Source organism: Phodopus roborovskii, unplaced genomic scaffold (genome assembly GCF_943737965.1).
Source record: "Phodopus roborovskii unplaced genomic scaffold, PHOROB, whole genome shotgun sequence".
NCBI lineage: Eukaryota > Metazoa > Chordata > Mammalia > Rodentia > Cricetidae > Phodopus > Phodopus roborovskii.
In genome coordinates this window covers 26629852-26645284 of record NW_026126540.1, presented here as the reverse complement: position 1 = coordinate 26645284, position 15433 = coordinate 26629852, and the positions used below count along the sequence as shown (strand labels likewise).

The 15433-nt window shown below is 47.9% G+C and overlaps 2 protein-coding genes across 2 annotated transcripts; both read left to right on the top strand.

The window, feature by feature from the left end:
• Positions 1-1758: 1758 nt before the first annotated feature.
• On the top strand, positions 1759-10377 carry Bnipl (BCL2 interacting protein like). Its single transcript, XM_051198906.1, has 10 exons — positions 1759-1886; positions 2600-2695; positions 2920-2984; positions 3896-4120; positions 6562-6744; positions 7348-7450; positions 7610-7741; positions 9308-9394; positions 9568-9666; positions 10232-10377. Exons 1-10 carry the CDS (start codon positions 1843-1845, stop codon positions 10266-10268), a joined length of 1071 nt encoding a protein of 356 aa, XP_051054863.1. The 5' UTR covers positions 1759-1842; the 3' UTR covers positions 10269-10377.
• A 28-nt stretch (positions 10378-10405) lies between these two features.
• On the top strand, positions 10406-15275 carry CUNH1orf56 (chromosome unknown C1orf56 homolog). The gene is made up of 2 exons (XM_051198907.1): positions 10406-12114; positions 15164-15275. The coding sequence occupies exons 1-2, from the start codon at positions 11101-11103 to the stop codon at positions 15182-15184; spliced, it is 1035 nt and encodes a 344-aa protein (XP_051054864.1). The 5' UTR covers positions 10406-11100; the 3' UTR covers positions 15185-15275.
• The last annotated feature ends 158 nt before the right edge of the window (positions 15276-15433 follow it).

The following is a 15433-nucleotide window of genomic DNA, read 5'->3' as shown; positions in this document are numbered from 1 at the left end:
CACCGCCTGTTCTGTTTTGTTTCTTTTTTTGAGACAGTCTCCCAAATTGCCCTTGCTTATCAAGTAGCTAAAGCTAACCTCTAATGTCCATGCAGTAGCCTCTCCCATGTTGGAATTGCAGGTGTGGGATGTCTAGTCTCCCTTATGCTGGAGAAGGAGGCCCAACATGGACTTAAACTGAACTTGCAGTCCTGCCTCAGCCTCCTGAGTAGCTGAAATTACAGGCCCTCACCCGGACCAGCCTTTAAAAGCTAGCTGTTGGGGTTGCAAGATGATGTGGACAAAGGCACCTAGTACCAAGATGACCAACTGAAGTTGATCCCTAGGACCTACATGGTAGAAGGAGAGTACCAATTCTCAAAGATGTCATATACACACATTCAAAAATAAAATGTGGCACACCCCCTTTAATACCAGCAGGTGGATCTCTGTGACTGTGGGGCCATCCTGGTCTACAGAGTAAGTTCCAGGACAGCCAGAACTACACACAGAGAAACCCTATCTTGGAAAAAAATTACATTTTAAGGGCTGGACAGATGACTTGGTGGTTAAGAGTACTGGCTGCTCTTCTAGCAGACCTGGGTATGTTTCCCAGAACCTACAGGGCTCACAACTGTCCGTAACTCCAGTCCCAAGAGATCTAACACACTTTTCTATCTCCGGAGAGCACCAGGCACACACGGTGCGTAGACACATATGCAGATGACACTCATGCACACAAAATTAAAAACAATATTTTTAAAGCTTCCAAGGCTAAAAAGATGGCTCAGCAGTTAAAAGTGCTTTCTTCCCAAGCCAGGTGGTGGTGGCACGTGCCTTTAATCCCAGCACTCAGGTGGCAGAGGCAGGTGGATCCCTGTCAGTTCGAGGCCAGCCTGGTCTACAGAGGAGTTTCAGGACAGCCAGGGCTACACAGAGAAACCCTGTTAAAAGTGCTTTCTTCTCGATCCTTAAGCCTAGATTTCAGATCCCAGCACTGTTGCAGTTCTACAAAGGCCAGTATCCCCAGCTTCAAGAGAGACTAAAGAAAACTGCTGTAGGATTCCAGCTTAACCAATGCAAAAGCCAGGATCCAGGGTTACAGAAGAAGCCGCCCTCTCCTGGCCTCCTTGCACGTGCGAGGGTGCACACACCCACTCATACACTCAAAAACACACTGAGGTGAAAGATCACCCACACATTCCATATTAAACTGTTATAAAATGTAAGACACTGGAAAATAAAGGGTTGGGGGGTTGGCTTAATGGATAGGCACTTATTCAAGGAAGAAGACCTAAGTTTGGCTGGGTAGGTGGGGCATCCACCTGTAACCCCAGCTCTCAGGGAATCCCTGGAGTTAAAACTGACTAGCAAAAACTAGACTCGGTGAGCTCTGGGTTCAGTGAAGACACCCTGCCTCAGATTTCCTGAATAAGATATCCAATGTTAGCTCCGGACTTCTCCAGGAATGTGCGCACACGCACATGCACACGCACACACACACACACACACACACACACACACACACACTCACTATCTTGTAATTACCCCCACCCCCCTTAAAAGGGCAAAATAAAAGGCTTCCAGGTTATAAAGAATCTGGACTGGAGAACAAATCGCCACCTTAGAAATCTCACTCTCACACCCGAAAGCCCGCCCCCACACAAGAGGCTGGGCTTTTGGGCAAACCTGCTCCTTGGGAGGGGAGGTAGCAAAACCTGTTTGAAGATGAGGTTACCTCCCTTCCACACCTCCTGTTCCTTAGAGGCAAGAGCACAGCTGAGACAGGAGAGCAGTGGGGGCCAGGACCACAGCCTCCTACCCTGCGGAAAGTGTCCACAGAGCACAGGGCGACTGGTGAGGATGGGAACTATACAAGAAACAGGAAAAAAGACTTTAGAAGTAGGGTAAGTAAGGGCTTGGCCTGACAAGACGGAGAGAGGGCGTTTCCTACCACCCAAGCCTTCCCGGGTTCCTCAAGGAAGAGCATGAAGAGCAGGAATTTAGAGACAGGGTGGTTTGGGGCCGGGAAGTAATACAGTATGGAACAATTCCACGGTTTAAGGTTCCTATCTTATGTCTGACAGACCACCTTCTCTCTCTCTCTCTCTTTCTCTGTCTCCCTCTCCCTTTCTGTCTGTCTCTCCCCCTCTCTCTAATCTAAGCCCAAGCCCCACCCTCTAGAATGGCCACTAGGAAACCTGGCCCAGAACGGAATTTCTACCCCGGTTGCTTCCCAGTGGATCTCCTTTCTTTCTCCCCGGCTTTACCTGTGCCATATTTCCCCAGCACAGTAGAAAGGCAGGGCTGACTCGGTGCCATCTGCTACTGCTTTGCTCACGGCTAACTGGGCAGGTCTGTCTGGGTTCCAGCCAGTTGTCATGTGGGGTGCCTTCTGCTCCTACACTGTAGGTGAAGCCACACGCTGCCATAGAGGCCAAGGGATCACGTGATGGCCCTTCCCCTCAGCAGCAAGTGAGTGGGAAAGGTAGACATAGACAAGTGCCCTCTGTGACATGTTCTTCACTCCAGTGTCTGCCACCTACCGTCTGGCTCCCTCAGGATACTGTCTAGGTTGTCTCATGATCATTTCTTCTGGGGTGGGGGGCTCTGATGTCAGGGCTGGGGAGAAGGCAGGCGTCGCAGAGCCAGGAGCAGCCCTGAGACTTGGAGAGCTGGAACTGAGGGAAGAATGGCAGGATGAAGAGTTCCCCAGGTAAGGCCGAGAGCCCTTGTCTTCCAGAGCACAGGCTTTGACTCTCATAACCTACACGATGGCCCACACCGTCTCTTAGTCCAGTCCCAGGGGATCTGACACCTTCTGGCCTCCAAGGGCACTGGGCACACCACACACACACACACACACACACACACACACACACACACACACACACCTGTCTGGGTGCTTGTGTGTAAGTCCTGGTTCAATCCCTACTCTAGATTGCTTCCGGAGGAGGCTGGCCCAGCTGGAGATCCCGAAGACCCTCACACAGACTCACAGGCAGGTAGGAAGGAGAGGGGCAGCGCGGCCTGGAGCTTGAGTCTGCTTGTGGGCTGGTTTTAAGGCGAGAGCCTTCGCTGTAGCTTCTGTCCTTGGCAGTCCACTTTCTCCCTTTCCACTTGCCCTGTGTCACTTCCCTGTCTCAGAATGCACAGGTGTGATCTCCTTTAAAATTTTATTTTAGGTGTTGTTGTTACTATTGTTGCTTGGGTTTTCTGTTTGTTTGCTTGCTTGAAACAATGTCTCAGTCCAGGCCCTGGCTGGCCTGGAACTCATTTATAGACTAGACTGACTTTGAACTCAGAGAGCTCTACCTGTCTGCCTCCCTAGCACTGGGATTAAAAGTGTGCACCACCACACCTGAGGTATTTCTGACAGTCTCTACTCGGAACTCATATGTAGCCTGAATTGGCTCAAACTTGAAGTTATCAGGGCTGGAGAGATGGCTCAGCAGTTAAGAGTACTGGCTACTCTTCTGTTTGATTCCCAGAAGCCACATGGTGGCTCATAACCATGCTTCACCCCAGTCCCAGAGGATCTGACACTCCCTTCTGGGCTCTGACAGTACCAGGTACACATGTAGTACACAGACAAACATGTATGAGAAATAGCCATACACACAGAAAAAAAAAAAAAAACAAGCAAACAGACAAAACTTCATCTGTCCTCCTGCCTCTGCCTCAACGCTGTAATTGCAGATGTGAGCCCCCAAGCCTGGTTTCATGACTCCTTATACAGAAGTCCTTGTTTAATATAGAGGCTCATGTAGCCAGGCTGCCTGGTGGTCCTCTTGTGTCTTCCTTTGCAGTGGCAGGGGTGCAGGATTTGGTTCCACCCTACGCAGGCATGTTGAATCGCCATCAACTCACGTGGGTTTTCCGCTTGGGTATTTCCCCTCCTATCTCCCAACCTCAGGTACCCCCAGCACTCTGGCCCTGTGTGGCCAGCGCCCCATGCGAAAGCGTCTCTCTGCCCCAGAACTGAAGCTGAATCTGACTGAGGGAACAGGAGACACTGGAGCTTCTCCCACCCACTCCGAGTCTTCCTCTTCGGATGGCAGCTTGGACCTGGAGGTGGATGAACTGGAGACGCCTTCAGACTCTGAGCAGCTTGACAGTGGACATGAATTTGAATGGGAAGGTGTGAACAATCCCAAGGATGGGGCTGATAAAATAGAAGCTGATAGAAAATGCAGGGTGGATGGATGGGATGGGATAATAGGACAATAAGGGGAGGCAGAAGTGTTGGCTCAGTGGTTAGGAGCACTGGCTGCTCTTCCAGAGGAGCTGGGTTTGATTCCCAGCACCCACATGGCAGCTGTCTGTAACTCCAGTCCCAGGAAATCTGATGCCCTTTCTGACCTTCAAGGGTACCAGGCACACACATAGGGTGCACATGCATACATGCAGGCAAAACACCCAGGCATATCAAGTAATAAATCTAAAAGAATTAAGAATTAAAACCAGATGATGTAGTGGCTGAGAGAACAGACCAGAAACATTGATTTCCTTAGAAAGGAAAGGGACAGCCTCCACAGTGGACAGGAAATCAGCCACAGTCTGGGAGGGAGATTTATGAAGAAAAAGATAGAAGCTTGACATGGTGGTCAAGCTTCCCAGCATTTGGGAAGCAGAGGCAGGTGGACATCTGTGAGTGTGAGGCTAGTCTAGAATACATAGTGAGACTTATCTCAAAAATAAAAAGCAAACAGACAAAAGAGAAAAATATTGAGGTTAAAAAAAAAAAAAAAGAGCAGCTGGGTGGTGGTGGTGGTGCATGCCTTTAATCCCAGTATTTAGGAGGCAGAGACAAATGGATCTCTGTGAGTTCGAGGCCAACCTGGTCTGCAAATCAAGTTTCAGGACAGCTAGAGCTATTACACAGAAAAATCCTGTGTAAATGCCTGTCCATGCTTTCCTGAACTAGGATTGAATCTTATCACTGTTGTGTTTGGGACAGGGTCTCTCTTGTAACCCAGGCTGTTCTCAAACTCAAGATCTTTCTTGTCTTGACCTCCCAAGTGCTGCGACTACAGCCACCAGCTGTCACCTGACAGGCCTGAGGTTATAAGGACAAAAAGCTGAGGTGGTGTGTGTGTGTGTGTGTGTGTGTGTGTGTGTGTGTGTGTGTGTGTGTGTGTGTGTGTTGTAGCTCTTAGGCTAAAGACTCTGGGAAGATTGCCAGGAGTTTGAGAACAGTCTAGCCTACAAAAGGAAGCTGTCTCCCAAATGAACTAAATAAACAAACAGACACATAAAGTGCCCTGCTCTTAGGAAATAGTGTTTAGTAGGAAACAACTGCCTATAAATAATTGCAGCTGACGTCAGGCTCTCGGTGGATGTCAGGGATTCAGAGGAGATGCCAAGTCAAGTTCTGAAGTTAAGGGTTGTGTTCATCAGGTTTGAAGAGGAGGTGTTCTAGGTAGACATAGCAAGTCAGGCCTGGCACACGGGGAATTCAAGCACAAAGCTGACTAGACATGAAGGGCTGGGAGGCAGAGTATGAAAAGCTAGTGCTTGGTTACACTGGCAAAGTTTGTGTCATGGTGGCCGATATGCTAAGGTGTAGACTAGACAATGAGGAATAACTGAAGGCTTTTTCTCCTGGTTTTTTGAGCCAGGGTTTCTGTGTATAGCCCTGGCTGGTCTCTAGAGATCTTCCTGCTTCTGCCTCATGAGTGGTGGGATTAAAGGTGTGCGCCACCTCCACCTGGCAACATGAAGGTTTTAATCATGAGATGTCGGGTCACATTTAATGGCTATAAACTGAAAACAACTTGGGCTCATACCTCCTTTGGCAAAGCCCTTGCCACACAAGCAAGAGGCCCTGAGTTAGATCCCTATACACATGTTTTAAAAAGCCAGAACTGTACGTGAGCCTGTGTTAAGAAGAGGGAAAGAAGTAAGAGTGTGTGAGTTGGAAACTGTGAAGCAACTTGTAATCCCAGCTATGGGGGACCCTGGGGTGGAAGGACTGAGAGCTCAATAGCTACATGGGATGCAAACTGAGTTTAGTTCAGAGTGCTGCTTGCCTATCGTGCGTGGAGTCCTGGGTTTGATCCCTAGTAGAAATGGTTGTGCTTACCTATAACCATAGGGGTTGGGAGGTATGGACAGAAGTTCAAGGTCATCTTTGGTTACATAGTGAGTTGAAGACCAGTCCAGGCAGCTTGAGACTGGGGTGGGGGGAATGAGCACCCTAAGGGGAAAGGGGAAGGGAAAGTTAAGGAGTAGTAGAAGAAAGAGGCACAAATTGTTGAGTTAATTGGATAAACTGAGAGCCAATGGAAATATTGAAACACGAGAGATTAAATAGTAAATTCAGCCAGATGGAGTAGTGGACACCTGGCATCCTAGCACTCTGGCTGGGCAGTAGTGGTGCTGTGCATTTAATCCCAATACTCAGGAGGCAGAGGCAGGCGGGTCTCTGTGAGTTTCAGGCCAGCCTGGTCTACAGATTGAGTTCCAGGACAGGTAGGGCTACAGAAAGCAAGCTTGTGTCCAAAAGAAAAAAGAAAAAAAAATTCCTAGCACTCAGGAAGCTGAGGAAGAAGGACTGGATTCTTCCCTTCTATGTTTTAGATGATTTGCCTCGGGCAGAGGGCCTGGGGCCCAGTGAGGCAGCTGAAAGGCTGGGCCGGGGTTGTGTGTGGGATGTGGCTGGAGAAGATGGTCATCGCTGGAGAGTGTTCCGAACTGGACAGCGAGAGCAGCGAGTAGATATGACCATCATCGAGCCCTATAAAAGAGTGCTGTCTCATGGAGGTAATGGCAAAGGCAATACAAGAGTAAAAATTGTGGCATTCTAGGCCAGAGGGTAAAGGCACTTGCCATGTGTGCCTGGTAACCTGAGTTTGAACCCCAGAACCCACGGAGAGGTGCAAGGAGAGAACTAACTGCAAAAATTGTCCTCTGACCCCCACCCACATGGACTCATACAGGCACATACACAATAATAATAAATGGAAACAGCAGCTATGGCAACAGTCATGCTGGAGAGATGGTTCAGCAGGCAAGAGTTCTTGTTGCTCTTGCAAAGCACCGGGGCTTGGTTTCTAGCAATCACATGACTACTCACAACTATCAGTAACCCTGTTCCCGGTGATCTCACAAGCTCTTCTCTTCTCCATGGTTTATATACATACTTGCAGGCAACACACTCATAAGAAACCACCCACCTACCCACCCACCCCCACACACAAAACCACTCTGACAGCTTGACTGACATCCCTTAGCTGGAAACTCAACAGGTTTAGCATCCTTTTTGTGACTTCCAAAGACCCTCTGTGTCCCTCATCCTAAATAGAAGTACTGTCTATTTACAGATTTGTAAGTAAGTGAATTTTCCTCATATTGGTTGGTCCCTAGGTTACCATGGTGATGGCCTCAATGCTGTCATCCTCTTTGCTTCCTGCTATCTACCCCGAAGCAGCATTCCCAACTACACCTATGTCATGGAACACTTGTTCAGGTGAGGTGGAAACACAAACAGGCTTGTAAAGGGGGTTAAGGGAGGAGAGTGGAAAAGACCCATGTCCAGAACCAGTAGCTGACTGGAGGATCTCTGTATTCATGTGTCTGAGCTCCCAAAACTCAGGGCACACACCTTCCCTGCAATATTGTTCTCCAGGTATATGGTGGGAACTTTGGAGCTGCTGGTAGCTGAGAATTATCTGCTTGTTCACTTGAGTGGAGGCACAAGCAGGGCCCAAGTGCCACCTCTGAGCTGGATACGCCAGTGTTACCGCACCTTGGATAGGAGGTGAGACCCAGGACAAGAGGGACACAGCTCTCTACTTCTTCCCCATTTTTCTATCTTTTTCTTCTTCCATTTGATTATTTTGTTGTTTCCTTTTTTCCTTTTCTGAGAATTAATTGCTATATAGCTCATGTTGTCCTCAAATGCAAGGTCCCCCTACCCTAGCCTCTTGAGTCCTGGGATCACTGGCCTGAGTTACCATGCCCATCTCCTTTCTTTGTCCATCTACCTCCCTTCAGAAGTGTGTCCTGTTGTATCTTGTTCAGTCAGGGACTATAGCCCTTAGGACTTAGTAGCTACAGTTTGGACACGTCACTTAGCTTTCCCGTTTAGATTCCTGTGAATTCCCATGGATGTTACCTGGTGCATGGAGTCACTTCCCTTTTCTCTAGGCTTGACACTTCCTTTCCATAGCTCTACTGCTTTCTCTTCCTCTTCCTACATCCCTGATGTATAAACCATTCCCTACTCCGGAGGCAGAGGCAGGCAGATCTCATTCCCCACATCATGTTCCTTTCTTTCTCTTTGTTTCCTCATCATTTGTTTGTTTCAAAGCAGGGTTTCTCTGTGTAACAGTCCTGTCTGTCCTGGAACTCACTCTGTAGACCAGGATGGCTTCAAACTCGCCTCTGCCTCCTTTGGGACTGAAGGCGTACACTACCACCACCCAGCCATTTACTTAATTATTCTATTGGAGATAGGATCTCATATAATCCAGGCTGGCCTTGAACTATCTATGTAGCCAAACAATCTTGAACTACTGGTCTTCCTGCCTCTCTAACTCCCCAATGCTAGGATAAAGGTGTTACCACCTTGCCTGCCTTGGGCCTTCTCGCCCTTGCTTAATTTTCTTTCATGCATCTTTTCCATTTTTTTATCCTTGCTGATCTTTTTCCTACTTAAGAGCTTTATTGTTTCTTGTTTGGGAGAGGGGCTTATTTTATATAGGGGCTCATGTAGTCTATGTTGACTTCAAACTCTCAATGTAGCCCCAGTTGGCCTTGAATTCCTGATTCACTTGGCTCTGCTGGGTTACAGAGTGCTGAGATCATAGGCATCACTACACCTGACTTCCTTGGAGGGGTTTTTTGTTTGTTTGTTTGTTTGGTTGGTTGGTTTTGGTTTTCCGAGACAGGGTTTCTCTGTGGTTTTGGAGGCTGTCCTGGAACTAGCTCTTGTAGACCAGGCTGGTCTTGAACTCACAGAGATATGACTGCCTCTGCCTCCCGAGTGCTGGAATTAAAGGCGTGCGCCACCAATGCCCGGCTCCACTGGGAGTTTTCTGTCACCAGGCTGCATAGTGGAAAAGGTGGAGAAGTTTGCAAAATGAATTTGTGTGGGCTGGAGGAAAATGAGTTGCAGAGACAGGGGAACTGTTAAATGAACATTCCCTAAACATGGAGTATAGAGAGCTAAATAAATTGGGACAAATTCAAGGCATGGGGATTAGGCACAGCTGCTGGAGAAATTTGGAAGAGAGAGACACCAAGGAGCCTGGAGCATAGAAGATAACCCACCTGCTCCCAATGGACAAAGGTGGAACAGGGATCATATTGGATTCTTCCTCAGGCTTCGGAAAAACCTTCGAGCTCTGGTGGTTGTCCATGCTACGTGGTATGTGAAGGCATTCCTGGCACTGGTTCGGCCCTTTATCAGGTACTAGTTCAAGGCACAAAGACATCTCTTTTTCTATTGTCACTACTGACATTAAGGAAGTGTTACTCTACTCTTTCTAGCCTTACCGTTCGGCTTGCTACATTTCCCTCTATGACATCCTCCAGGGTCACTCTCCAAATACAAAACATAATTGATTTGTTCTTTCTCCTCAGTTCCAAGTTCACACGAAAGATCCGATTTCTGGACAGCCTTGGGGAGCTGGCCCAACTCATCTCCCTAGATCAAGTCCACATACCTGAAGTTGTCAGACAGTGAGTCCTGCACTCAAAGATGCTGGTTTGGGATGAAATGTCTAAAGCCAATCCTGTTTCTTAATGTCTCTGGGGAGATACAAAGAACTAAGACACACAGGTCCTACTTTTGGTTCTCTTAGTGGGAAAACTACATACACCTGAAGCAGTAATTAAAGACACTATTAGACTTGTCAGTAACAAGTGAAGGGGGCCCAGTGATATGACTCAGTGGGAAAGTACTGGCTGACAAGGTTGACAACTTGAGTTTGACCCCCAGAACCTACAACCTACGTGGTGGAATAAACCCATGCCATGCATGTGTGCACATTCATAAATAGAATCAAACAAAATTTAAAGAACAAATGAGAAAATTATTCAAGACACCGAGAAAGACATCAAAGAGTAATCCCAGCACAGAAGATACAGGAGGTTCAGGATAGCCTTACAAGTTACAAAAAGTTAAGCCAGCAGCAAAGAGATAATGTCCAGTGGGGAGTGTTAGCCAGCAGACAATGGGAAGGGACTTAAGCACCCAATTTCTAGCTCCTCCAATTCACCTTGCTTCTTTCCCCCAACTCTGTAGGCTGGACCAGGATCTCCATGGCTCAAAAGGCACCTAATAGGAAACTGGGCAGAAGGCAATAGACTAGGGCCAAGATGGTGATGGCTCTGCACAGTGGAACTGTTATGTAAATCATCTCATCCTGACCCCAACTCCAGTCCCACCGGATCCTCTATTCTCCGTGTGATACTTCTGGACACTGTCTTCAAGCTGAGATTTGAAGATGGGAACCCTTATGTGGGTGGCTTGCACTTCCAGTAGGAAGACTGTGTAACATTGGAAATGCAGAACTCTGGGTTTTAATTCTCCTTTAGCTATAAAATATGTGGATCTCATTTTCCTTCTCTGTACTCTAAACCTTTGGGATCCTTCCCATCTTGGTTGCCTTAGCAGTTTTTTGAGGGAAGATGGAGGGAAAGTTAGGGCTTAACCAACAGCCACAGCCGGCCTGTCTGCTAGGAGCCCGGGAGTCAGCTTGCAAAATCTTGAAGAATCAACCCCTGTGATTCTGCTGCCTGTGATCCTGGGAAGGACTGCTGTCAAAACCTGTGTTTTCACCTTTGTTAGTAAATTCAGACCCGTGGCCTTTAATAAACCGATGAGAAATTTAAGTTGAACAACTTTACCCCCAAGCCCTTACATCATAATCTACCTTTCAGTTCTGGCACAGAATTCTTGCTTACCAGGGTTCCTCGGGATTTTCAGCTCAGCCCCTGGGGCTGCTGGCCCTTCGTGGGAAGAGCACTTAGGGGAGGGGCGTGCCACGCGCCTTGGAGCACCCTCCCGGTCAGTTCAAACGACCTCGAGACCTGGCGGGTTGGTGGAGAGCAGAAGGGAGGGAGAGAAGGTAGGAGCCTGGGCCTACCTCTCGACCCCAAGCTCCCAGCTCCATGGTCCCCGCCGCCTGCATGCTGCTCTGGGCCCTGCTGCTTAGTCTGGGGTCCCGGGCGGCGGGGGCCCAAGACCAGACGTCAAACCCAACCGCCACCCCGACTGGGGTGCAGCGGATCAGCTTCCGCTTTGGGGGCCCAGCCCGCAGCCTCCGGAGCACAGGCGTCACCAGCCGGAACAGTGTACTCCGGAAGACGAGGGTAACTCTGGAGGATGAGAATGACGCCCTAGCCACTGCTGACCGCCTGGCCGCCCCGGCAGCCGCTGAGCTCCTGTCCACTGTGACAGGCATTAGCCGGTCGTCATTGGCCACCTCCGATTATGAGGATGGCTCCTTGGAAGAGGGGGTTGTGGTTGATACCAAAAAACCCACTGTGTATTCGACCCCCAATACGATGGGAAGTATTAGCACCAGTAGGTTTACAGCCAATAGCCAGGAGCGAGAGATTAGGATGACCACCGATATGCCATTCGTCACTTCAAAGTCTACTACTGTGGACCTGACTTCTGAAACCACCCTGCACCAGTGGTCATCGACACCTGGGTCCACCCCAAACTCGTGGCCGTCATCCTCACCCACAGCCATGCCATCTCCCGAGGATCTACGGGTGGTGTTGTTGCCTTGGGGACCGTGGCACTGCCATTGTAAGTCGGGTACCATGAGCAGGAGCCGTGCTGGAAAGCTGCATGGCCTTTCTGGGCGCCTTCGAGTTGGGGCACTGAGCGAACTCCGCACAGAGCACCGGCCTTGCACCTACCAGCAATGTCCTTGCAACAAGCTCCGGGAGGAGTGCCCTCTGGACTCGAGTCTGTGTACTGAAAATAGCTGCAGCTCTCATACCACCGTGATCAGCACCGCCTCTCTTCGGGTCCCTGTTCACCTGAGACGCAGACCCATCCTCCCATCCACTAGCCCGAGCCCTAGCCCAGCTCTTGCATTTTGGAAACGTGTCAGAATCGGCCTAGAGGATATCTGGAATAGCCTTTCTTCAGTGTTCACAGAGATGCAACCAGTAAGTTGTTTTGCTTATGGGCCAGGACTTCCCTTGATGAATCTGAAAAGTCCCGATGTCCTAAATCCTGTTGCTAACATAGCCAATATACTTGTAGGAGGTGTTATGACTTTCCTGTTTAGTTACTGAGTCATAACTTGCACTGACTATCCTTGGCCCATTTTGTGTTTTGTTTGGTGTGTTTGAGGTGCACATGCCCATGGCACTGGGGCCTGAGTCCCTACCTCACTTACGGTAGGCAGTAGGCAGTATTCTACAGTTGAACTGTACCTCCATCTCCACCTTGCTTTTTCCCAAACCCTGACTGATTTTCTTGTTTTGGGGGTTTTTCTGTTTTTTTGTTTGTTTTATTTTGTTTTGAGACCAGGTCCCCACTATCTTGTCTACCCTGGGCTTTGACTCCTGGGCTGAGGTGATTCTACCAACACCTCAAACTTCAGTATAGTGGGAAGCTCAGCTAACTCACAGATATTCACCTGCCTCTGCCTTCTGAGTACAGGGGTTAAAGCTGTGATACCATGCCCAGCAAGACAGTTTCTTGGGGTTTTTTTGTTTGAGACAGTGTTTCTCTATGTAGCCCTGGCTGTCCTAGAACTCACTATGTAGACCAGGCTGGCCTTGAACTCAGTCAGATCCTCCTTCCTCTGCTGGAATTAAAGGTGTGTGCCTCTGTGTGTGTGTGTGTGTGTGTGTGTATGCCTAACCCTAACCCTACAAAGCACTTGAGGTCACAGGACAGCTTGTGGGAGTTAGTTCTCTCATTCCACCATGTGGTTTCAAGGGATCACACTCAGGTTGTCTGGCTTGGAGTTATCACACAGCCCAAGACAGTCTCTTATAGACTCACTGTGTAGCTAAGGATGTGACCACTTCTATAGTGCAGGGATTACAGGCCTTGTCTTACTACTTTTTGAACATATACTAGTCATTTAGCCATGTCTTACTGGTCATCAGATTATTACTCACCAAATAAAGTTGTCTTTTCCTTTTTGAGAGTCTACTTAGTAGAGTCCTGGCTGACCTCCCCAGTTTTCCCAACATTCATAGACAATGGACATGGGACTATTAACTGATTAATAATTAATGGAGTTTTAAAAACCATTGTGTAAGGGTATTTTGCTTGATATATGCCTGTGTACCATATATTCTTGGTGCCCATGGAAACCAACAAAGGGATGATTCCCTGGAACTGTTGTTACAGATGGTTGTGAGCCGCCATGTGAGTACTGGGAATTGAACCCAGATCCTCTGGAAGAGCAACCAATGCTCTTAACTGCTAAGCCATCTCTCCAATTCTAATAACACACTTTTGACTTAATGAACTGTAACAGTAACAGCCAGTATCTAAGGTCTCACTCCAGATAAGGCACTTGGGTCTGTGCTTAGCTTATAGGGTCCTGTTCACAGATGAATAGGCAGGTTTACAAGCTAGAAGGGCTGGGGTAGTTCAGTGGTCTTGCCTAGTACATGCAAAGGCAATAGGTTCAGTCGCATCACTGAAGAAACTTTTCTAGTTATACCCATGTTCCCAAAGGACTGCCCTTTTTTGGGACTCTATTCAGCAACTTAAAGTTTCACAAAGAATCTGGGTGTGGTGGTGCCACCTTTAATTCCAGTGTTTGGGAGGCAGAGACAGGCAGACCTTTGAGTTCAAGGCCAGCCTGGTCTACATAGTTCCAGCACAGCCAGAGCTACACAGTGAAACCCTGATTCAAACAAACAACAAACTTAATAAGGGTTCAGACTGACTCTGGTCTCAGTTGCTAGGGATGACGCAGGAGGAAAAGACAATCAACACAGGGCATACTTGGTGATTTAACTGGTTTCTATTTTTGTTTTCCTCCTGGTAAGTCCAATTCTATTTTTAATATAAAAACAAAGCACTTTGAGGCTGGAGCCGTATGTAGTTGGGTTAGTAGAGTGCTTGCCTAGTATTGGAGAAGTCATGGACTTGATTCCCTGCACCGCAGACTGGGCATGTGATGTACACTTATAAAGTCATGGGTTGGTAGGTGAAGGCAAGAGAGTAGGAGTCCCTGTCGTTGGACTGGAAACACGGCTCAGTGCTCAAGAGCATTTACCTCGATCATCCAAGGGACACTGGTTAAATTTCCAGCACAACTATCAGGCTCTCACAACCACCTGTATAACTCGTGCTTGAGGAGGGATTCAACACCCTGAACTCTGCAAGTACCTGCATTCACATGTATGTGCACTTGGACACACATGCAACTAAGAACAAGTTAAAACAAAAACCCAAAATCCAAAAAACAGTTCCAGGTCAGGCCAGGAACATGACTCAGCAAGTAAAAGTGCTGACTCAGCAAGTACTGCACCGGCCTAATGACCTGAGTTCAATTCCCAGAAGCCGTGTGAAAGCCCAGGCGTGGAGACACATCTGTAATCCCAGCACTCATATGGTGATGGAAGACAGAAATGAGATACTGCCTGAAAAAAACACCTGAGAAAATACTCCCAAAATGCTGACCCCTGAATCCACACGCGTGCCACTGTACAGCCAAGCCCCCATTCCCACAATTTTTTTTTTTCTGAGACTGGGTATATACAACCTTGTTTGGGCTGGAATTCACTATATAGACTGGGTTGGCCTCAAGCGCCCACTGCTGAGATTAAAGGTATGTGTTACCATACCTGACCAGCTCAAAAATCTTTAAAAAAGAAAAAAACTTCAAGATCAGCCTGGCCTACACGATATCCTGTTTAAAAAAAAAAAGGAAGAAAGAAACCTAAACAAAATAAAATGAAGAAACATAAAGCATAAAGAGAAAGCAGAGCTGGGGGTGGTTCAGTGGGTAAATGCTCGCTGGGCAACCATGAGGAAAGTTCAGATCCCCAAGCACCTCCATAAGTCATGCATGAGTATAGTGGTCAAGGAGACAACAGACAACTCCTGACACACACGAGGACGTGTGCACTCACACACGCACACCAGCAGGATTGAGGAAATGGTTTGTAGAGGGTAAAGCAAGGAAAAGAATGTAGATATGATTATAATCTCTCCTTTCCTCTATTTTCTTGTCCTCTCCAGATAGAAAGAACCCAGAGGTAATGGCCACATCGCCTTCAAGAGAAGATGTCTGCATTGTAACCTTCCTTTTCAACCCCAGCACCCACTACATATTTTTAATACAGAAAAAAAAAACATTAAAAATATATATATTTTGGTCTGATATTTCTTTTTGGTGGTGACTGAGCCAAAACCAAGGGCTCCGCACATGCTCAGCGACCGCTCTTCCACTGATCCTGTGTCTCTTTTGGTTTTTTCTAGACAGGTGACAGGGTTTCTGTGTAGCTCTAG